We start from the raw sequence: 24914 nt of genomic DNA on the forward strand, positions 1-24914 counted from the left end.
AGGAAGGGATGTTCAGTCATGGAATCATAATTTCATTAAAAGGCTATAGGAAACGAAATTACATATTGTTGATAAAGTGTTGAAAGTGTAAATGTCCTAATACACCTGTGCTTGGAACTAGAATATGCATAGTGTGCAGCCTCCAGAATAGTTTCATGACTAATTTGCAACAGCGGTTGCCTTAGGCACAGCTCAAGTTCTTTAAATCCATGTTTTACACAACAAACATGTTAAATGATATACAGGTGATGAAAATAGCAAATGAATAAGTTTAGGAAAATGCAAAGAACCTACACTTTCAGAAATAAAGCAATCATTATATTGCATCTGGGTGCTTTTGGATGTGAAAATCAGATAGATGTTCTCACAAATTTCTGTACATTGCTTCCATTTGGTATCAATTAGCATGGGAGGAAAACCAATTCAGTGTTGTAGTGAGCTCCAAATTAGGTGCATATTATAGCAATTAAATTCATCTTTTCAGCTGATGAATTTATAATCAATAATTAAAGCATAAGGTAAGAGAGATCGAGTGTGATTTGAAACAAATTAGCTGGGCTTGGGATGAGTATGTACAGTTCTAAGACATGAACCCATAAACTCTAATTTCATCAGAATTACACATTTGAGTATTCATAATGGGATATACACTCATCACAAATGAGAATGCAAAGAAGCAAGGAGACAAAAGCCTATTAAACCCAGCACTATTCAACCCAGAAATCACCTCAACAGGAAGGGGTTGCAGTCCTGTGAAACTCCCAAATGTGCAACAAACCCACGAGCCTCTGGCACCTCTGAGCACTCTACTTTTTGGTTACTCTTCTTAGAGATTGTCTGCAGAAATTGCATAGGGCAAAATTTTTGTCCTCGCCAGAAGGTGTAATTTTACCAAATAACTCAAATTCAGGGAGGGAAAACATTGGTTAAAAGATTTGAGTGTGACTCCCCAACTCAGCACCAAATCAGGTGGTAAAATATGCTGAGTGACAACACTGACTTGTTTTCAAGGTACTCTGAGAGCTACAGAGACATAGCATTGCAAAAAGTGCCATATGCCAGTAGAAAGTATAGGATAAAGAACGCTCCATCAGCTGCTTTTCTGGGAAGCCATGACAAGAGCTACAGTACTGGGGGCGAGCTGAGACATATTAATTCAAAGGCACTATAGATGATAAATGTAATTCAGACACCTGGCAACTAGGAAATTTGGCTCAGTCAATTCATCAACCCACTGATCAGGTTTTAGGCATGTTGCGAGTGATACTAGGATTGATAATAATTCAGAAAGCAGAGATTCTTACCATTCCATCTTATCTCCACCCTGACCCAGCTCACAGATGTGTTTGGTTGGGGCAATCAGAAAAAACCAAAACCAACACAATTCTGTAAAGTAAGTATCCTTCAATTAAAAATAAATAAATTTAAAATAAAAAATACTGTAACTGCCTTCCAATTAAATTTTTTTAAGATTAAAAAAAAAAGTAAGCTGATGGTATAAAGGAATGCTGCTGCTAAGTCGCTTCAGTCGTGTCCAACTCTGTGTGACCCCATAGATAGCAGCCCACCAGGCTCCCCCATCCCTGGGATTCTCCAGGCAAGAATACTGGAGTGGGTTGCCATTTCCTTCTCCAGTGCATGACAGTGAAAAGTGAAAGTGAAGTCACTCAGTCATGTCCGACTCCTAGCGACCCCATGGACTGCAGCCTACCAGGCTCCTCCATCCATGGGATTTTCCAGGCAAGAGTACTGGAGTGGGTTGCTATTGCTTTCCTCGACAAAGGAATGGGGGCTGTGGAAATTCCATCTGGGTGATGGGTAACCCAAGGTATCCAGGTGGCAGTAGCAGGGACACCCAGAGCCCAGCATCCATGGTGTCAATAGTGTAAGCTGGGGATTCTGTATACAGCAACAGCAGTGGTGATCTCACCACACAAGTTCTATGTTATCATTTGGAGCACTGTTTCTGGCTCTGCATCTCTTGGGCAACTCAATATTATTTGAATGAATTCTTTATCTACCCAAATTAGTAAAATGTAGAACATATTGACTATAAGCAGTATGTTTCCATTAAAAGTAAAAGTAAAACAAACAAACAAATAAAAAAAACCCACAATCTGAAGTCAAGGGTCTAAATCCAGACTCTTGCCCTCTGAGTACAAAATTCTTCCAGCCATTCTCCTTTGGTTAAATATAGTGATCCTGGGTTCCCTTGTCTAGGAATGTTCTCAGAGAAAAGTAACCGAAAATTAAGGGATCTGAGAATCTCAAAGCACCCTTGACATTCACACTGAGCACTCTTTAGCTATAGTATAGTTAAAAGAATAAACTCCAAAGCAAGTTTTGGCAGTGTGAAGAAGCATAGGGCCCTGGTATCTAAGAAAATGAGAAGCAAATGCTGTTTGTACATTTTCCTCAAACACTGGCAACACAATATGAGCTCACTGAACAACTTGTTCCTGTTCAAGGAAAAAATTAACAGTTGCATAAAAGTATCTTTATTTGGAAAATCCTGAGGTTCTTCATCATTCATATGTCCATATATATGCAAAGAAAAATTCTGCACTAATATCCAGATTGGAAACATCACAGAGAGATCTACAGACATGAAATCCAAGGTGAGCTAAATTCCCCCAAACAAAGGTGTAAGGTGAACTGTATTGGGTATATTTGGTCCAACTTTGTAGTAATTCTGATAGAACCAGAAAAAATAATTATCAGGATCAGAGTTAGTCTGACAGCATCATTTTAACCCTTATTCTTCTCCAGAGACATCCATTCAAATCTCAAAAATAGTTCAGCTCTGGCACCTTTTGGATTTCGGGGTACTTTGGTTTGAGATGCCTAACATAGTATCAGTGAACCAAAGAGAACTGAGACCTTTTTTCCTCAAAATATCTTTGAGACTTTCAGCACAGAATGAGTCCAGAGGAGATTCCATTTTCCCTCCTCACCTTTCTAGATCAGTAGTCCTCAGGAGCAAAAATACCATGTTGCCCTGGAATGAATCTAACTAGAACCACACTAATTATGATTACTAGTTATGTAATTAGAATGGTTACCAGATCAGGCAGGCATACATGATAAATTTGTTCATATTTGTCTTTCAACTACTGTGCCTTAGGATAAAATGAAAAACATTTATTATATGAATCCAAGTTTGAGAAAATTCTAAAACAATAAATTTTTCAATCATTGCTTTTGTGTGAGGTAGCAATACTCAGCCCAAGTGAACTGGTGACATCATTTAGGAGGCTAGCCTAGAGTTGATTTGGGATACAATTAAGTACCATTAGGGGCTTCCCTGGTGACTCAGATGGTAAAGAATCTGCCTACAATGCAGGAGACCTGGGTTCGATCTCTGGGTTGAGAAGATCTCCTGGAGAAGGGGATGTCTACACACTCCAGAATTCTTGCCTGGAAAATTCCAAGGACAGAAGAGCCTGGCAGGCTATAGTCCATGGGGTTGCAGACAGTTGGACACGTCTGAGACACTAACACTTTCACTTAGGTACCATTATAGAAAGCTCAGTAGTGTTGGGATATCATAAGGTAGAGCCAGAGATGTAAGCAAGACTGAATTCCCTTCGTACCTAAACTTTAATGACTCAACCAAATTGTAAAGAACAACAAACACGAAGGATGGTTCAAGGTTTAGCCACTGCTAGAACAATGGGAAAAAAATGAAGATACATGTATGAGAACTGAATACTGAGAAACAAAATGTAAAAGTGTGCCAAAACAGAACAGCAAAAAAGTGTGTGTGTGATCCCCACCTTAAATGTAGGACAGTCTTGGGATGATGCCATACATTTGCTTCAGAACCTCATTACTACACAATATACAGGATATACATACAATACATCCCTTTTGTAAGAAACACCCCCTCAGCAAAACTAGCTCCAGTCCACTGGTACTGTTTTCCTGGAGACACGGGACATAAAAAAGCAGATGTTGTTCTAGCCAGGCACAAAGTGAGAATCAATTATGACTATTTCTTTTCCTGGAGTTATTTCATTTTAGAGAGCATCTAACTAAAACCCTTTCTGATATAAATGAAAAAGCATTTCTTTGAGACACAAGACTAGTAAATGATACACATCAGTCTGTATTCTGTGACATGCTGCTAATCCTCTGAGAATTAAATAGCCTCTGTTTCAGTTATATAAATGTTTAATTTTTTCATCTTTAGTCTTAGGTTGCTTGGAAAGTATATTATCTCTGCAGATGTCACCACTCACCAATTAGGGAAGGCAGCAGCTCACAATTGGTAGTGACTTACATGTATTATAGACTTTGACACTTGGATCTGCTGGGAAAGGGATGGATTAAACAATCTAATAGAATCTACAGTGACAAACTTTTTCGCCACAGAAAACATTTTGCTTTGTGGATCATGCATTTTTTTTTCCTTTGGATTCATTTACAAAACCAAAACAAAGCCATTTAATGATGCATACAGTGAAATGAAATAGTTGAAGACCAGCACATAATCACCATATTTTCTTTTCTCATCTTTAAGCCTTTTAGCAGCGGGGCTTCCAGCTGAGCTTGTGTCTAGCTACTCTCAAGACATAGCCAAGCATTCTGAAGCTTCACTGAGCCTAAACACCAAGCTGAATTCATAGTTCTTAATTGAAAAAGACAGGTTGTTTGCCTAACATGTTTGCATCAGTAAAACATCGAAAATGACATTTGTGCCCAAATCCATCTGAACATTCTGCCTTAGCTGAACTCTGCTAATGTTTTTATACCCTGGTTTATGCTTGGAACAGTTTTAAATAGCTCCTCTTGCTAAAGCATGTGTGCTAGATTCCCAAAATAGACTCTTCTTCATATATGAGGATGTCATTCCTGACACGTGCTTTGAGGCATTTTTGACATGCACAGAATGTTACATTAAGTCAGCCATGTTTTCTTACTCTGGTGTCTCCTATGACCAGGGGCTTGCATTTGCCTGGTAGCTAGAGGGATTTGGTGGCATCACCACCTCATAGACAAAATGGGAAGTCTTGTACTCTGTCTCAGTACTCTTGTACTCAGTAAAGAGTATATAATATGTGGTCTGAGTCTCCTTCTGGGTAAAACTAACTAGCCTGATGTGGAAATAAAATTCACCCCATTGATGTCAGAAGTGCTGTGTTCTCTTCAACTCAACTGATCGGTTGAATTTATGTACTAAAGCAAAAAGAAGCATTTATTCCTGGTGAGAAGGCATCTGCTCATTTCCTATGTGTGTGATGCAGTTATGATTGACAAGTGTGTATGCAATATGCATAGGTAGTCAGCTTTTTAAGTGCTTAAACGTAATGTTTATATGATCATAGTGAATCCACTCAGAGAGGGCAAAGAAGAGTCTGGACAGGTGTCAGGACATCTCAAAACCCTTTAGGGGCTGCTGAGGCATGAGAATAATACATACCTTCAACATACACTCATTACAGTAAAGAAAAGTACAGGAGTACAGTGAGCCTCTTAACATCCTGAGTTCTTTGGAATCTATGGTTGCAACTTATAGCCAATCAGCCCTTACCATGGTCAGGCATCTGAGATCCCATGGAGGTCACACTGGTGTTTAGCACATCATTGACAGCAGTGTCACAATACAGGCTTCGCTGGACGTCATGTTCACTGTCGGTCTGGTCACTCTCCTCATGGCCGCTATCCTTTAGGCTGTTGCCCTCTAAGTCCTTGAAGGTGGAGCTGCTGGGTTGAAGAAAGAATGATAATTTATAACTGTGACATCTGATTTTTAAAAATATTTCAGAGCCAGGATGATGTCAGCTCTGTGATGAGGCCAACAGTGACTATATGGTCCAACAGGGCAGGAGGAAGAAAAATTTCTGTTTAAAAATTATGGAACTTAACACTGTAGAGAGGTTCCCACTATTGGATGCTGATGAAGCTAATCACTTTCATTCACTTATCTTCAAGGCATCACTACAGGCGAGGCAGAAGGAACTACAATTCTGAAACAACCACCTGCAAAAAATCATCATCATTTCAGAAGGTTTTTTCCTCTTATGCAATCAAAGTAAAATAATAACAGCTAAAGTTTACTGAGGGATTACTGTGCATGAGGCACTGTTCTAAGTGCTTGATATGAGTTAACTTTTTAAAATAATCACAACTCTATAAAAGAAAGGTGTTATTAACATTCACATTTCATGAAAAAAAAGAGGCACACATAAGTTGAATAACTTGTCCAAGTTCACACAGCTGGTTAAAATGTAGCAGATTTAAGACCAAACACAGGTGGTCTGACTCCAGAGCCTGGCCCCTTCACCCCTATTTATACTGCCTCTCCAAAGATGTCTACTAAGCAACTGTGAAAATGAAAGTGGCAGAAGTTGACATAATGCAATTCAAATAGAAAGAGTTATCAGGATCAGAGAACTTGGGTCAGATTTAACTGAGAGAGGCTGAGGGACAGAGTCAAAGAAAAAAAGGAGAGGTAGGAGCTGAGAAGAGAGTCTTGGTGCATGGAAAGTAAGATGAAAGTGAGAACCAGAGGAAACAGTGAGTGCAGTTATGCTAAGAACATGGCAACCTGCAGCTCAAGACTTTGTGGGTAAATTTTTCTTGCACCTAGTAAATCAATCCACCATTCCGTGCACTAACCATACTACCCAAGAACCCCACACCATTTCTCAAAAAATAGAGAATAATACATCAGGTACATCCACAGAGGCCTCATCTGCTCTTTCTAACACTTTGTATGTCCTGACAGAATGTGCAGCTGTGATGCACCATGGACTATAAATTATGCATCTGAAATACCTAGTGAATGGTGAATCCATTCCCTAGTCAATAAGGAAGCAGCAAAGGCATACTCAAGATAATGTGTTGTTGTCTCAACAAGGGAGAGCAGCATGCTTGTGAATTAGGACAAGTCCCAACAGACCTACTGTACTTCTGAAAAGGGAGCCCTGTGGAGATGACACTGCAAACTCACTTGATCTGCTCAACCTTGAACATCCACAGGCCTGGCTCTCTGAGGCTTTGATAAGAACACTAAGTACATATGATGAAGAGCTATGCCATGGACACAATGGCTACATTGTCATTCTCCACACTGGTCAAAAGGAATGACAACAGATTTTTAACATATGACCAACCTAGATGTAGAATGTCTGCTGCCCTGAATATGAAAAGGAAAAGATCAAAAGGGCAGTAACTGGAAAGCCATAATTATCAGAAAATGAAGGGCAAAAGGGGGTGAAGCACTGACCTATTTGCTAATTATTTTCAGAAAGAATAACTGAGCATCAACTGTATTAAAACTAAAATCACTCAATAGGCCAACTCACTCAGCTCCTTCAAATTATGTCATGTAGCTACTCAGCCCTGTGGACCCACCAGGATGCAGTTCTATTCAAAAACCAATCATCCTATGAGTTTTTTATGGTCATTAAGACCAATTGGAAACACATGGTTTAAAGTGTGTCACCATCTCTAGCTTTGTGGCACAGATTTAGAGGACTCCTGTAGGTACTAATTCCACAGAATGAACAGATTCAAAGTTTGCTTTAAAAAAAAAAAAAAAAAAAAAAACTGGTCCTGTCCACACGCACCCCTCACCTCAGGAGAAAGGAAATGGCCTGCCTGGATGGTCTTACTGGCTCCATTATTACTTATTGCATTCTTATTGATACTTATTACTATCTTACTTATTGCATTTTTATAACAAATAATTTTTACCTACATTCATTCCTGTTATCTGAAGCATGTGAAAATTTCTTTTTTTTTTAATTTTTCATTTATTTTTATTAGTTGGAGGCTAATTACTTTACAATATTGTAGTGGTTTTTGCCATGCACTAACATGAATCAGCCATGGATTTACATGTGTTCCCCATCCCAATCCCCCCTCCTGCCTCCCTCCCCATCCGATCCCTCTGAGTCTTCCCAGTGCACCAGCCCCAAGCACTTGTCTCATGCATCCAACCTGGGCTGGTGATCTGTTTCACCCTTGATAGTATACTTGTTTCAATGCTATTCTCTCAGAACATCCCCCCCCCCCACCGCCTTCTCCCACAGAGTCCCAAAGTCTGTTCTATACATCTGTGTCTCTTTTTCTGTTTTGCATATAGGGTTATTGTTACCATCTTTTTAAATTCCATATATATGTGTTAGTATACTGCATCAGTCTTTATCTTTCTGGCTTACTTCACTCTGTATAATGGGCTCCAGTTTTATCCATCTCATTAGAACTGATTCAAATGAATTCTTTTTAATGACTGAGTAATATTCCATAGTGTATATGTACCACAGCTTTCTTATCCATTCGTTTGCTGATGAGCATCTAGGTTGCTTCCATATCCTGACAATTATAAACAGTGCTGCGATGAACATTGGGGTGCATGTGTCTCTTTCAGATCTAGTTTCCTTGGTGTGTATGCCCAAGAGTGGGATTGCTAGGCCATATGGCAGTTCTATTCCCAGGTTTTTAAGGAATCTCCACACTGTTCTCCATAGTGGCTGTACTAGTTTGCATTCCCACCAACAGTGTAAGAGGGTTCCCTTTTCCAATTTCTTTAGTTCACAATGCATGATTGTTACCTTCAACCACAGAATTCAGCCCTGACTTGACTGCATTTCAGCAGTTGCTAAAACTTGCTTGAGACAGATGATGGTGAGGGGTATAAAATAAGGACAATGTAATTAACCATTCTTTTAGAGCAAGGTTCCCAACCTTGGCAACTACTGACACTGTATCAGTCTGTTGGTGGAGGGACGCAGGTGTTCTCTCTATTATAAGATGTTTAGCAGCATCTCTGGCCACTATGTACTAGACGCCAGTCATGCCTCTCCCAGAAGGTACAACCAAAAATGTCTCCAGACATTGCCAAATCACCCCCAGTTGAGAACCACTGCTCTAGGTTCTTTAAACTCTATTCCTGTAACATGTTATATTTCCTGACTGTAGTGCAAGGAGCATTGAACTTGGAGTCATCAGAACAAGTGATAATCCTTAGTCTGCCACTTCATCTATGGGAACCTGGGTCTGATAGCTAATGTCTTTGTGCCTTGATTTCCTTGTCTGTAAAATGCATCTGCTGGGAATTCCCTGGTGGTTCAGTGGTTAGGATTCCATGCTTTCACTGCCAAGGGCCTGGGTTCAATCCCTTGTCAGAGAACTAAGCACATGATTATTAATCAACTATACTCCAATTTTCAACAAAAAAATAATGAAAAATTAAACCCTAGAAAAGTGCATTTGCTAAAACTTCCTTTACAAAGCCATTTTGAGGACTTCATGAAATACTTCACATGAAGTACCAGTTATACACAAATGCTCAATAAATGGTTATTGCCTAATATGATCATTACCCCCATATATGGTAATGATTTCATTGACTTACAACTAAATAGTATGTAGTCTTTTTTTTTAATTGGAGGCTAATTACTTTAAAATATTGTAGTTTGCCATACATTGACATGAATCAGCCATGGATTTACATGTGTTCCCCATCCTGAACCCCCCTCCCACCTCCCTCCCCATCTCATCATTCTAGGTCATCCCAGTGCACCAACCTTGAGCACCCTGTCTCATGCATCGAACCTGGACTGGCAATCTGTTTCACATATAATAATATACATGTTTCAATGCTATTCTCTCAAATCATCCCACCCTCGCCTTGTCCCATAGAGTCCAAAAGTCCGTTCTATACATCTGTGTCTCTTTTGCTGTCTCGCATATGGGCTTATCGCTACCATCTTTCTAAATCCCAGATATATGCGTTAGTATACTGTATTGGTGTTTTTCTTTCTGACTTACTTCACTCTGTATAATAGGCTCCAGTTTCATTCACCTCATTAGAACTGATTCAAACGCATTCTTTTTAATGGCTGAGTAATATCCCATTGTGTATAGGTACCACAGCTTTCTTATCCATTCATCTGCCAATGGACATCTAGGTTGCTTCCATGTCCTGGCTATTATAAACAGTGCTGCGATGAACATTGGGGTACACGTGTCTCTTTCAGTTCTCCTTTCCTCGGTGTGTATGCCCAGCAGTAGGATTGCTGTGTCATATGGCAGTTCTATTTCCAGTTTTTTAAGAAATCTCCACACTGTTCTCCATAGTGGCTGTACTAGTTTGCATTCCCACCAACAGTGTAAGAGGGTTCCCTTTTCTCCACACCCTCTCCAGCATTTGCTGTTTGTAGACTTTTGGATAGCAGCCATTCTGACCAGCATGAGATGGTACCTCATTGTGGTTTTGATTTGCATTTCTCTGATAATGAGTGATATTGAGCGTCTTTTCATGTGTTTGTTAGCCATCTGTATGTCTTCTTTGGAGAATTGTAGATAGTATTTTTATAGGATTGATATAGGAAATGTACATATAAATAATGCTTCTATATCTTCTGTAAACTATAGTCAGACATTGTCCACTACATTAATTTCTTCTAAAATTAAGGGACAGGAAAAAAATTATCCTATCCAACGCATATCCTTCCTTTATTGAAAAATGAGAATGACATGCTCTGGTATACTTACTCTGTCTTGGCTTCTCAAAAGCTTCAAGGAAAATATAATGTTTAATTGCAGTGAGTTAGATGCCAGGGATCTCTATTTTGCTTTTCCTAATTGGTTTTGGCTCTGTCTTTTAAAATTTTGATCATCATTTTTATATGTACCTACTTAGATACATATAAAAATGGTGATCAAAATTTTAACCACATTGGAGCTTTTGGCTTTTTATAGAAAGAAGAGAAATAACAAAATAGTGAAGAATTGACTACTTGGACTTAAGGGACTGGTAATTTGAGAATGAGAAGTCATATGTTCTCTAAAGAAAAAGCAAAGTGTATTAACCCTCTCCGTCAAACCTTAAAATAGTTAACTTGTATAAAGATCAGTTTGCCCATCTGACAAACTAAGTGCCACTTACTCTCATCCTGTAAGGACATTTAGTGGCTTAATGAATAGATTTCTGTAAGGCAGTTAAAGACTCAGTAAGCAAGATGCTGCAAATTGTAAAACAGCCTGGTGAATGGCCACTCACCCAAAACAAATAACAATTTATGCCAGACATAAAAAAATGCTGATTTCACTTACTTTATTACCTGTGTACCTCTTGGGAGATGAAAGACTTGTAAACCAACTTTTGGGACAATAAATTAGGGTTCTTTTTGCAATGGTAATGTAAATACAGATATTTCTATTACTTGTTCCAGTGACTAACAGAGGAACAAGTTTGAAAAAATTTGGAATAAGTTTGTGTACATAAGACTCAGACAATACTTGAGGAATGAACGTTACTAACATTCTGACCCATATTTACACTTAAAAATATTAGAAATCTTTCCAAAGGACAGAAAAATCTGAAAGGAGAGCATATCTTTCTAGTAGGTAACACCACATACCCAGGAAATAGCTTCTGAGAATAAGAATGGACTAAAAGTCAAAAGAGTAGGGTAACTATATTAAGAAACATAAGATCCTAGAGTGGTTCTTGGATCACCTGTATCACAATCACCTTGGGAACCTGTGAAAACTGGAGATTCTCTAGGGATGGTGGTAGAGCCTGCATTTAACAAGCCTCCCAGGTGATTCTAATGCACATAAGAGGCCAGAAATTGCCAGTATAAAGGAACGTTTAATGCTAGTTTTCAATGGAAAAATGCTGAGTATTTTTAAACTTTTTTTCATCCATTCCTTCAATAGACATGTACCAGCATTTGTTATAGACAAGGCACCATATCAGATGCTGCAAAACCCCAGGACAATTCAGGTGGAAAAGGAAAGCACTCTGTATGGTTTAGGAGCCAATGCTCATTTTCTTTCCCACACTGCTTCAGAGTCATGTTCATTTCCTGCTTTATTTTCTTTGAGCTATAGCCTCATGACCTGCTTGATATTGCTCAAAAGCACTGCAGGAGTGGGTATCAGACAGCAGTACAGAAAAATGGCATGAGGAAAGACAGTGTTCCAGCAGGGGCAATGTCCCACTGCTGGCTTTCCTTGCTCTGAGATGATAGCAAGGCAACAAACATAGCAGAAAGGAAATTAGTTCAGAAAAAAATTCTGAACTGTCTTGGCTTGTTAATCTGGAACTCTGACATAAACCTTGGGTATGCTTACAGGTTACAGATGGCCTGAACCTGTAGTATTTATTTACTTGTAGTATTTATTTACTACAGAAATAAATCGCTAGATTACTCAGTGCTGAAGATTATGGGGCAATGTGCTATATATCTTCTGCTATATATACTTCCTGATCTACTCCTCACACTTCTGAACCTTAATTTGTGCTAGGAGAAACTCTCTTGCCTTCTGGCTTTCTGTTGGTTTACCTCAGGAAGACAGATGAGAGAAAAGGAAGCCTGCACGTAAGACAGTTAATAAGCCCTGGAGAATGCCAAAAAGAAGGGTCTAAGAAGAATCCTTGGGTGGGTAGAAAGCAAACAGAAGAAGAAAAAAGTGGATAGGAAAAGAAGTTCTCAAAGTTGGCCTGAAATGGGATTGGCATTTGAAGAAACAAGAACTTGATAATACTGATAATCAGATTCAGAATTTTCTGGCCAGGAGATTTTCCATGCATGTAAGTGGATCCTCAAGAAACCACATGCAGTGAAACACCTTTCAAACATCACTGTGAGCTATGTGAACACAGTTTGTGTGGTTTTATCACCTGATGTTAGTTACTACTCTCTTAACACTTTCCACACATTTTACATTTAAAATAGTTAGTCCCCCTCAAAAAGCATAGCACACAAGATTCCCTGTGTCTTTCCAGGTATTGTGCTTTGTCTAAATTCAAGTGATCCCATAAATTCCAAGACCTTTGTAGTTTTCCAAAGCTCTCAGGGTTCCAAAAACAGAACCTGGTAAAAATGCTTGTGTTCCTGAGCTTCCTCTTAACCAAGGTGATCCCTGATTGAAGGGGGAAAAAAAGCACTATCTTTGATCTCAGGGAACATCAGGCGATTTTTCCACTGAGAGCCTATTAAGTTCACGTTGTACCTTTTGTGTGTACATGTGTGTAAACAAAAACATATAATTAATCAAAATCAGAAGCTCTAGTGAGTCCCAAAGCTGCTAAAGAAATACATGTGTCTCAAAAGCTAAATGTTTGAACATAAGTTTTCGTCTCATCAGTTTGCCTTGTGAATTGGATATTCAGGTCTGACCTAACATGGTGAGGGTTCCCAAGAGTCTTAGCCTTCTGCCATGCTATGAAAATCAGGTTCATGCTATGAGTTTAACCTGGTCTTAGAATTCCCAGGTACCCAGAGCTAGCCCAAGGGGCCTGTGAAGATAGGTAACTCACTGCTTTTATCAGAAGTCTGAAAAAAGGAGCTTTGAAATAACAGTTCTGAAGCAGAAAAGAAAGCAAATTTCTGCTGCAGTTACTCTCATCAGTGTACAAAAAGAGGGCTTTCATCCTTCCTAATAAATCAGTTGAATAATTTTGATTTCCTCATCTTTTGATTTATTCTGTGGGTCAAGAAATATTCAAAATGGATCCCTCCCAATCCCTCAAAAAATTCCAAACAATGCTATGACTGTTAATACTGGGCTATCCATTTTTAAATAATTAACAATTATCACTTAGGTCACAAGTGATTCCAGACCAATAAAGATAAGCCTAGCATGTTAGTAGGCATTACTGCAGCATCGTGAATTAAATTAGATCTGAATTAAAGTTGTTTCTACAACAAACTAGTTTATTCCTCAAATCCTACCCTTCTGGTGATATAAATTTATGGGATTAGAGCCAGCAAAATAATAGAATTTTCAGATCTTGTCTACTGCAGCTCTAACATACCCTGCTTGCTCCTCTATTTCGTTTCTATTAACAATCACACACAGAGTTCAATTTTAGCTACAGAATAACAACTGGACCATTTAAGAGGACAATTGGATCAAACAGTAATAAAGGCATCATCTGAATGGTCAGTACCAGTTTTTTTGCACAAATTCTCTGCTTAGAGAACTCCCTAAACCCCTCATCTTGCCTGCCTTGGGCACCTTGGTGACTACCGCACCAGATGAACTCTTCCTTCCTGGAATCTTCCTGCCCTGGAATCTTCCAGGCAGTATTAGCTCTGTATCCACATACATTGTGTCTCCATGAATAACTGAGTTATGAGCAACCATTCACACAAATCTCAACTTTGAATGCTTTGTTTGAAATACCTATTTTAAGATTTATTGTATTAGCAAGTATATTATCTTTCCCTCTCTCATCTATAAAGTTTTTTAAAGATAAGAAGTTAGTTTATCTGTCATTAAAATAGCCTTAAAATGATTTCAAAGTTGTCAAAATAACAGTCATCAACCATCTTAAAATTCAATAGAAGATACACAGGAGAAAATTTTAATATTAGATTTCTAAATCATCACATCACATTTTATTTTAATATGACCCTAATTTTAATTTAATTATTTCTGTATACAGTTACATAAAGAAACATGATAAAATGCCAACAGTGATTTTGGGTGGTGGAATTACCAGTGACTTTTATTTAGTTTTTTTTAATGCTTTTCTGAATTTTCCTAATTTCCTACAATAAGCAGATAAGCATTTTCACTTTAAAATCTGAAAAGGCATCATTAAAAAATATCTTCTTGCTTTTTGTATTAAATTGAGCTTAATTGTAGAAATAGGCAAGCAAACCAACATACCTTTTGATTAAATGGGCTCGGCTGTTCACGTAGTTGGAGTCAAAGGAATAATTTTCAGTCTGCAATGGGGAAAGAAAAGATTAAAAATGTTATGGAGGTAATTCATGAAAAGAGTCAAACTGTCCTACTTAGGAGGAATTTTTCTACTGGGCAAGAGGCAATGAATGAATCAGAAACTAAGGCCATACTGGGGCAACACCCTGACGAATACCTGCCACCTCCTTGAGGTCCTGGGGGCTCTGTGGAGGCAGTCCCCTGGCCAGAGGAAGATGAACTTGACACAAACATCCCCTAGAATACGCCTGACTACTGACCATGCAACCACTTAGGGAAGATACAGCATGACCAAAACTCTTTACAGAAACTAATTGCTTCCCATTCCCCAGTGAACACAATTCTGTGCCCATCAAATTGACTGGAAGTTCAAAGGTATTTTTATTAGTAGTAGATAATTAACATGTTAAAATATTTATTCCACAGATATGGAAATGCAGGCAAGGTAATCTCCCACTGTGGATTTAAATTCTGCACTTCCCTTTGTTTTAAGACATTTTGCTCAGCACTGGTTATATATGGAGGCCTTCATTTTATCACAGATATAAAGGCAAACAAGTATTACACCTAAAACGGGGTGAAAAGCAGTCCACAGGGGGTGCCAAAGCCTTTCATGTGAAACATGAAGTTTGAAAGTAAAGCCCTGTCTCAGCTCCTATCATTAAAACACACTGTCTAATGTGGTTACAGTAGACTGCCTGAGCAACAGCTTTACAAAAGCAAATGCAGAATACCTGCCAGATAAAAGTTGGGAAAACAGCTGATAAGCATCCAGAGGTTGGGGGCGGATTGAAGGCGGGTCAGCCTTAGGAGGGGGAAACACAGGGAAAAGTCAACACTGAAGTAACTGGAGGTCCTAAAAATGTTGATCTTATGTCCAAAACTAAAGTGCTACTCTCGTTGATCACTGTATAAACTGAAAAATGCCCATCTCCTCTGCCCTCCTGCAAATCTACCAGAAATTCTCACCATTCTCACCATTCCTTAGGGCCTTCTGAAATCACTTCAACTGAAAGTGCCTGTGAAAGGAAACACAATAGCTGTCGAGCTAACAAAAGCAGATTCCTTTCAGATGACTACATGTCACACATGAACTATGCTAGGCTCTTAGATGCAGCTTTAGGTTTCAGGGAGCTCAGACTCCTTGAAAACAGGAAAGCAGGACAGGTGATAGTAGTTCTACCACATGAGTACCAAATGGCCAACAATCTGGATAGGGACTCTAAGTATCTAGAGTAGGTGGGGATGGGGGTGGCGAGTAAGTGAGAGAAGGAAAATGCAAGCAGAAGAAAACTAAATCCCCATCACTCTCCTGCACTTACAAGTGCATGCCCATGTTCTCCCCATGCCCCTTATTTGAAGATGAGCTGTGTAATTATATCTGGGCTTCCCAGGTGGCACTAGTGGTAAAGAACTTGCCTGCCAGTGTAGGAAAAAGAAGAGACACAGGCTCAATCCCTGGGTTGGGAAGATTCCCCCAGAGGACGGCATGGCGACCCCCTACGGTATTCTTGCCTGGAGAATCCCATGGACAGAGGACCCTGACCAGTTACAGTCCATGGGATCAGAAAAGAGTCAGACATGACTGAAGTGACTGAGCATGCACACATGCAAGCACACTGGCTTTTTCTAAAGGATAAAATCCCCTTTAATGAAAATCACAAGTAAGTTTTGGTGTTGTTGGAAGGAATGGGTTGGGAGAGTTAAAATCAAAAGGGTTAGTTCATTTCTAATTGGTTCATAAGAAAATGGAGGCTGAAATTGTTGCAAACATAAATACAAGAGGAGGAAGCAAACTTGAAGCTGCATTGGGAATACAGTGCTGGAAGAGGTTATCCATCAGTGAGTCAACCAACAAGCACTTCTAGAATTAATTTTTACACCATATAAAAGGCAAAAATAGTGTTGGGTAAATGTGTTCTTCTATGATATTCACTACAATATATAATTTAATAAGCAGAAGTCTGCTAAGTGCTTCCCAGGTAGTGCTGGTGGTAAAGAATCCGACTGCCAATGCAGGTAGACATAAGAGATGCAGATTTGATTCCTGGGTTGGGAAGATCCCCTGAAGGCGGGCATGGCAACCCACTCTAGTATTCTTGCCTGGAGAATCCCATGGACAGAGGAGCCTGGTGGGCTACAGTCCATAGGGTTGCAAAGAGTCAGACTCAACTAAAGTGACTTAGTACATGAAACATGATAACTGCCCCCACCCCACACACACAAGGATTCTGCCCAAATAAAACAGGGAACTGATTAAGCACTGAGTTTAATTATTAGTTTGTGCAACCTTGGGCAAATTACTTAATTTCTATGTGTCTCACTTTCCTCCTCTATAAAATAGGCATGCATTCATGTGTGCTAATTTGCCTCAGTCATGTCCATCTCTGCGACCCTATGGACTGTAGCCTGCCAGGCTCCTCTGTCCAGGGGATTCTCCAGGCAAGAACACTGGAGTGGGTTGCCATGCCCTCCCCCAGGCAATATTCCTGATCCAGGGATCGAACCCATGTCTTATGTCTCCTGACAGGCGGGTTCTTTACCACTAGCGCCACCTGGGAAGCCCTAAAATAGGCATAACAGAAAACAAATCCTAAGGGGAATTTCAAGTGCATTTGTCATAACTCATGGTAGGAATGGTAGAAATCCTTATCCTCTGCTTTCTTCAGAACATGGATTCCCAAATAGGATCTGGGATTTGCCCCATTTGGGCAATAAAAGAGTACCATGTAGCACACATTTCTCCAAACTTCCTAAATCATTTTTTCAAGGAAGTTAACAGAGACACAGATGTAAAAGAAAGGAGGATACTAGCTTTGCACAGAAAGGATGAGCAACATTCCAAGATATTGCCACATTAAATCAGTTTTCAGGTAAAATATTTCATACAACCTTGCATATATGGATGTCCAATCTGTGTGCACTGTGCATCAAATACGGAGCCCTGTGGAAACATGACAGAACTCTGGGCAAATAAGCTAAACCATACACATTTATCCCTTGTGACTGTACTACTTCTTGGTCCTAATGGAATACTATATCTCACCTTGAGGATTCCCATTCACATTGAATTATAGGAGGACACAGGTCTAGAAGACTTACTTATAGAAACTTAGCAATTCTCTTTCCCTTGCTGTGGTATACAGATGGGTTAACCTGGACAGATATGCCAGGCATGATCTGCCACTGTAGGTAGGAAAGTATCATTGAAGCTTATCACCTTGCTATCTTTCTCTTTTTACTCTAAAAGGGTAAACCCCCAACCCCCACCACCCATTTTCATCTGTCCTGACCTTCAAATGTAAATATTCTATCCCCCGAACCAGCACAAACCATAATAGACAGATGGTCCATGCTACATCCTCATGCAATTAGAAGCACTAGTCATGAGGCAGGTTCCTAGAACCGATTTCCCCATAGTAGATGGAACTATGCTGAGTCATCCATTGCCTTTTGCCTCTGTAATCAGTCTCAGGTCTCTTTGTGAGGCAGCTTGGTGAGAACTATGGAAACAACCTATGCAACAGAATTATTCTATTAATAATTGGAGAAGATATACTATTCTGGCCTCATTAGGACTACAATCCAAACAACTGAGCCAACTGGCCATAGATGGCCTATGATGAGTCAGGGTAAACTAACATCAAGTATTCTTGCTTGTACTGATTCAAAGTGTGTGCTCAAATCCAAATGCACTGAAAAAGTATATATATTTTTTTCACACTTCAGGTAGAGCAAAGAGTGAGACTCAGACCACCCCAAAGAAGGAAATAATTTTTCTTAATGAATAGTTTCAAGTCTTAAGCCAGTGGTTCTCAGCCCTAACTGCACATTAGAGTCAACTACGGAATTTATTATTATTTTTTTTAATACTGTTGAGAAGTTCCCACTCCAAGAGATTCTGAGGCAACTGGTCTGGAGTGGGGCCCAGGCATTAGTACTTTTTAAAAGCTTCCTAGGTAATCCTAACAGACATCCAGAATGGAGAACTGTCTTGGGCAAAAGACCAGACACTGGCTTTGACCCAATGTGCTGTGTTTTCTAAGGCAAGCCCAGAAGATGGCATCTCTTTTGCCAGATTATCTACCAAGGTCATCTCAACAAAGGCTTAAAAAATGACAAAAGAAATACACATTTTAGAAAATAATAAAAGAGCTTTTCTTTTTTGCATGAATGTATTGGCTCCCAGTTAGCCTTATTTAATCAAAATTTGGTTGACATTATTCCAGTCCCCTCTCTAAGTATTCTAAATGGGAAATAACATGAAACATTTGAGAGGGGAAATTTTCTGTAAATGTCACATTAATTTCACTAGGAAATGTCCCCATCTCCAATGAGACAGCCAAGTTAACACAGGAACACAGCAAAGAGACAAGAACATTTGTTTCTGAAAAATCTAAATTTTGACATTAAAAAAATGGGTCTACAGCAAACTTTTATTATATAGTATTTTTATAATAATAATTATATTCCCATTCTCAACAGTGTCACTTTATCATTTAACATATTCCTCCCAAACCCTTTCTCTAATTAGAATTCTTTATCCTAGGATTCACTAAGAACAGACTTCTCACTTTGTTTAGGTTTAATCAAATCTGAATTTTCTGAAAACATAAAGAATAAATATTTGTGGATAGTAGAGTTTTTTGGATAGCTTAGAACTTTCTTCTCTAAGGACTAAAACTTTGCTTTAAAATCCTACCCATTATGCCTTTTTTTAATTGGAGGGTAATTGCTTTATAATATTCTGCTGGTTTCTGGCATACATCAACATGATCAGCCACAGGTATACATATGCCCCCTGTCTCTTGAACCTCCCTCCCATCTCCCACCACATCCCACCCCCCTAGGCTGTCACAGAGTGCTAGATTAAGCTCCCTGTGTCACACAGCAAATTCCCAGTGTCTATCAGTTTTACATATGCTAATGTATATGTTTCCTCACTACTCTCTCAATTCATCCCACCCTCTCCTTCCCCCACTGTGTCCACAGGTCTGTTCTCTATGTCTGCATCTCCATTGCTGCCCTGCAAATAGGTTCATCAGTACCATCTTTCTAGATTCCATACACATGCATTAATATACAATATTTGTCTTTCTCTTTCTGACTTACTTCACTCTGTGCAATAGGCTCTAGGTTCATCCACCTCATTAGGACTGACTCAAATGTGTTCTTTTTAATAGCTGAGTAATATTCCATCATATATATATACCACAATTTCTGTATCAATTCATCTGTCAATGGACACCTAGGCTGCTTCCATGTTCTAGCTATTTAAAAAATGTTGCAACAAACTGCCTTGTTCTTGAAAGTTATTGAGGCTTCTTAATGGTTCCTCTGAAGTACCTTTCTAAACATAAATCACTGTACCATACAGGTTTTGCCTGTATACTCACTGACTCCAAAACACTGTGTTTTTTGAGTTCTTAACTTTAATTTTTAACATATGTCTCCCAGCAACTTGCCATAAAACACTCAATATTGTTACTTCTCAGTGCTATGAGTACACCAAAAGCAGCTCCTCTTGCATTTCAAGTTTGATACTTTTCTGCTGTGTTCTTGGAAACTATATGTTTGTTAGAATAGTCTAGAAAATGAGACTTAAGTTCTGGAGAGAGAAATGAGATGTTTTTCTAAGAGGGAAATGGCATGATCTTTACTGCAAGGACTTTTCTATAATGTTTTGGGTTTTGTTGTTGTTTAGTTGTTTTTTTGTTTGTTTTCTTTTACCTGCAAGGAGCCTTCTTTGCTAACTACTTTCAATTCTCATCTTCTTTCTGGATGTGGGAGGTTTCTAGATAGACTTTGGGGTGGGTGGAATGTTATTATGTTAATGAGTCTGGCACATCACAGGTCAAATACTTCCACTTTGTCAGGCCCCCAAGGTACCAGAATGCCCTACTTTAATTGTCATTTTGCATTACTTTCACAGTTCACTGAGTTGTGCCCTAGTCTCTGTAAGAGTGACTGTGACTCTCAGTCACCAGTCTTTATCACCAGGATAGACTTCAACCCTAAGGAGAAAGAAGCCCAGTAAATGCAGATATCCAGGACTAGAATCTTTGCCCAGAGGCACAAATCCCCAGGTCACACTATAAAGTTAAAAAGGGTTACAGATGCTGAGACGAAAACCCTAAGGTTTTCATTTGAAAATGAACAGCCATTTTAAATTATACTTTAAAAGCCCCATCATACTGAAAAACATTATAGCTGCAATCTGCTAACTAATTTCTTTTTAATTTTTCACTCAGTCATTTTATCAATACAAACAGGAAAACTGGAATCCCAAATCAGATGCACAGCCAAACGATTTTTAAATGCTGGTTCTTTTTTTAACTGCTGATGCCTAATAATGATAATTGTACCTATTGATCATATGATAAGACTCATAACCTTTTTCTGAAAGCTACTGCTGCTTTAGATGTTCAAATAGCATCTTCTCACAAAGGCAGTTTTTTTAGGAAATGAATTGACAAATGGCCTTTCCCTCCTTACTATCTTTGGCATAAAATAAAAATGAAAATGTAAATTCTACATAAAAATAAAGCTAACATGCCTGCAGCTAGAATGTATATTCAAAGACTCATTCATCCAGACAGCAGAAGCTGAATGAGAAATTAGTGAAGACAGAATAAAAGGCACCATCCCCAGAGCTGCCATCACTAGAATTACCCTGAACTGGAAAACAAGCTAAGTAAACTTCCACTAGCCATGCCTATGTACACATTAGCACTAATTCTCATATACACATACACACACAGTCTGACTATAGTAAGCAATGTGATGTCGGGGAGGGGGTGAACTGAATTCTCTCCTCATGTCTGTCACTGACTCATTAGTGGCCTTGAATAAAGCACTTGATCCCTCTCGAAGTGTTAATTTATCTACCGAGGAAATAAAGAGAACAACCCAAGTGATGCCAGTGTTCCCTTCAGGCCCCCCAAATTCTAGGATTCTAAAACAAAATGACTCTTGTTCAGTCATTTGTTGTTGTTTTTTTTTTTAATTCATTCCTACATTCAATAAACATGCACCAAACCCTGAGAATGAAAAAAAAAAAAAAAAAAAAAGGAAAAAGACATAGGCTAGACCAGCAAAGAGGTAACAAACTGATAGGCCCTGTGCTAGGGGTGGTTATACTTTGCACAGGCCATGGAGTGCACCTTTGAGAACTGTACCACAACTCAATGTAACTAAAGTCTGTCGCTAAGTGGTGTCCGACTCTTTTGCAACCCCATGGACTGCAGCCCACAAGGTCCATAGGATTTCCCAGGCAAAAAAATACTGGATTTGGTTGCCATTTCTTTCTCCACTATGGAATTAATTAGCACCCTAATGGCTTGATGATAGTAGGTGACACGCATAGGAGAATTTGGCCTTTATATTTGCTACACGTACAAACCCACGTCACAAATACAGGGAACCTCCCTCTCCTATCAAATGAGTTACAAAGCTTATAAAATTCTTACAAATAGCATGCCCCTTTGGCTCCACTTCCACAGCCTTCATCACCTTGTGCCAGTACTTCTTCATCTCCATCTGCCTTTTGCTCATTCTGCAAAATGCTATGTGAATAACCTTTCTTGCCCACATATTTTCATCACAACATTTCTCTTTTCAAGGCTTCAAAGAAACCTTTCAATGGTTCCCTGTTACATTTAGCGTTAGTGGTTTAGTCGCTAAGTCGTGTCCAACTCTTGCAACCCCATGGACTGTGGCCTGCCAGGTTCCGCTGTCCGTGGGATTTTCCAGGCAAGAATACTGGAGTGGATTGCCATTTCCTTCTCCAGGGGATATTCCCGACCTAGAAATCAAACCCAGGTCTTCTGCATTGCAGGCAGATTCTTTACCAACTGAGTTAACTTGAAATTAAATCTTTAACTGAGCAGTCATCCAATACCAAGTCCTCTACTTCCCTCATATCTCAACCCTCATTTCTAGTATACCTACATCCCTGACCATCCCACACAGCTTAACATGTTCTCGGCACTTAGTGTACAGACTATGTGATGTACGTATTCTTTTCCTCAGGTTCTATGATTATTTCATGCGTAGTATGTCAGTATATCCTCCAACTAGACTGGAAGTTTTCTTTTGAAGTCTCAGTGCCACAACACTGGACACTTAGCAAGTACTCATGTAATGAATCCATCAATGAAAGACCAGAGAAGGGGTGGAAGAGGTTAAGAATAAAGCTTCTCATTACTGTTAAAGCAGATGACCAAATCTGTAAGGCCAAGGTGGTTTGTTTCTTCAGAAAGCATCCCTTCTGCCCACTGTTTTCTGTAGTTACAGTTTGTTCTCTGTCCTTACTCCCAACAATGACCTTATAAATACACAGTAGTCTAGATATAACTGCCAAGGATAAGATGCCATGGTTAGGTGATTCCTGCCCATCATCCATCAGTCCTGCCATATCTCTGGGAAAGGCAGTAATGACACATGATAGTGTTTCCAAAACAGGGTAGATAAAATTTCTGTGAAAAGATAAAGCTTTGCCTTATCTGTAGAACTCTGAGCCATAGATTGACAGTGTGGCAGCTACTTTTCTTTATGTGAAAGAACACTCTAGGATTCCAGTGGCTTGCAGACAGGGCTATCAGTAGGAAACATAGGCCATTTAGTTAATATCCAAGTTAAGTTGAAAGAGTTCCCCTCTTGGTGGCCTTTTATCATCACTGTTAAAATTTCACTGGCACCATCAAAAAAGACTACCTAGAGGTGACAAACGCAGCTTAGAGAAAGCACTTTTCTCTACCCTCATCTTTTATTGGGTCAAAGTTATGACTTTGGAAGAGCAACCCAGTACATATTTTACTAAAAAGGCCTCCTTGAGAAACCTAGGAACTTTCTGTAGGAATCCATGCAATTCAGAGACAAAGAGCCTACTGAATGACCAGACTAAACACCATCCCATTATATAGATAAGAAGAGTTTTCTGTTCTTCTCTGGGACCCTTTTCTAAGTCCTTTGTGGGGTACAGTGCACTTGAAAATAATATCTGCTCATAAAAAGCTCTGAAGAACCAGTTAATGCTTATTCTACACAGGAATGCAAAAACAACAAGACTTTGGTGTGGATACAAGTAGTTTTAGAGTAAATAAAATGACTAACCCAATCACATGAGTCAAACCATCTCATCCCACATAAACAAAATTCAACCTGAGAAGTAAATAGCTATCAACCACATTCGCCAGTGGAACAAACCCTAGAGGGTAATCATCATCCCCAAATATGTAATTACCACACATTAAAGCTATTTTGCAGGCTGAGTGCCTTTCATCCCCAAATATTAAAATACTTTACAAGCAGGTGCCAACTGTTACTTCCCCACTTAAACAGCCAAGAAAACAAACACACAGGTTAAGTGCTACAGCCACATTAAATACTGACTCAACTAGCTGCTGCTGCTGCTGCTGCTAAGTTGCTTCAATCGTGTCCGACTCTGTGCGACCCCATAGAGAGCAGCCCACCAGTCTCCGCCGTCCCTGGGATTCTCCAGGCAAGAACACTGGAGTGGATTGCCATTTCCTTCTCCAATGCATGAAAGTGAAAAATGAAAGTGAAGTCGCTCAGTCGTGTCCGACTCTTCTCGATCCCATGGCCTGCAGCCTACCAGGCTCCTCTGTCCATGGGATTTTCCAGTCAAGAGTACTGGAGTGGGTTGCCATTGCCTTCTCCGGACTCAGCTAGAACAAGTCACAAAAACAAGAACAACAAGGAAAAAACCCCAGGAACACTGTTCTTGGCATGACCTACTACTGAGATGGAAAGCAAACACAAGATGGTAACATCAGAGAAGTACTTAGCCTGCTTTATACCTATTTTTCTGTGAATGACTTTCTTGGCTACTTTTTGTGAATGGGTCAGGAGAGTATAGCATAGCAGAGAGACAAAAGAAAAACTTGGCACATACTACTGCAGATAGTTCTCCAGACGGAGATGGCTCCAGGAATGAGCTACTTTCTTCCCTGCAACCTTGGTGATCATTTCAATTGTCCTTTAGAGATAATGACAACCATTTTTACAAGGTGACATGAGATGACTAGTGATGACTTATGGGGTAGCTTCATTTTCAGAAGCTATGATTTGATAAAAATTGATCCAACTGACAATAAGAAACCAGTATAAGACCTCCCACAGCAATGTCCCAGGGATCCACAGTATGAGCTCTCCTGAATCCAGCCTATCTTTGAGTCCTTCTGGCAACCCACTCCAGT

The 24914-nt window shown here is 39.4% G+C and overlaps 1 protein-coding gene across 3 annotated transcripts in view; it reads right to left on the bottom strand.

The window, feature by feature from the left end:
• PCDH19 (protocadherin 19) overlaps window positions 1-24914 on the bottom strand; it is a 118949-nt gene that overhangs the window by 44027 nt on the left and 50008 nt on the right. For 2 of the 3 annotated variants that reach the window (XM_065916489.1, XM_065916488.1), the window contains 2 exons: window positions 14641-14699; window positions 5534-5706 (listed from right to left, as the gene is read on the bottom strand). In XM_065916489.1, coding sequence (XP_065772561.1) covers window positions 5534-5706; window positions 14641-14699 — 232 coding nt within the window. The remainder of the gene's footprint in view (window positions 1-5533; window positions 5707-14640; window positions 14700-24914) is intronic. The other variant, XM_065916490.1, reaches the window with a different exon arrangement.

The sequence above is a fragment of the Muntiacus reevesi genome, chromosome X (genome assembly GCF_963930625.1).
Source record: "Muntiacus reevesi chromosome X, mMunRee1.1, whole genome shotgun sequence".
Lineage (NCBI taxonomy): Eukaryota > Metazoa > Chordata > Mammalia > Artiodactyla > Cervidae > Muntiacus > Muntiacus reevesi.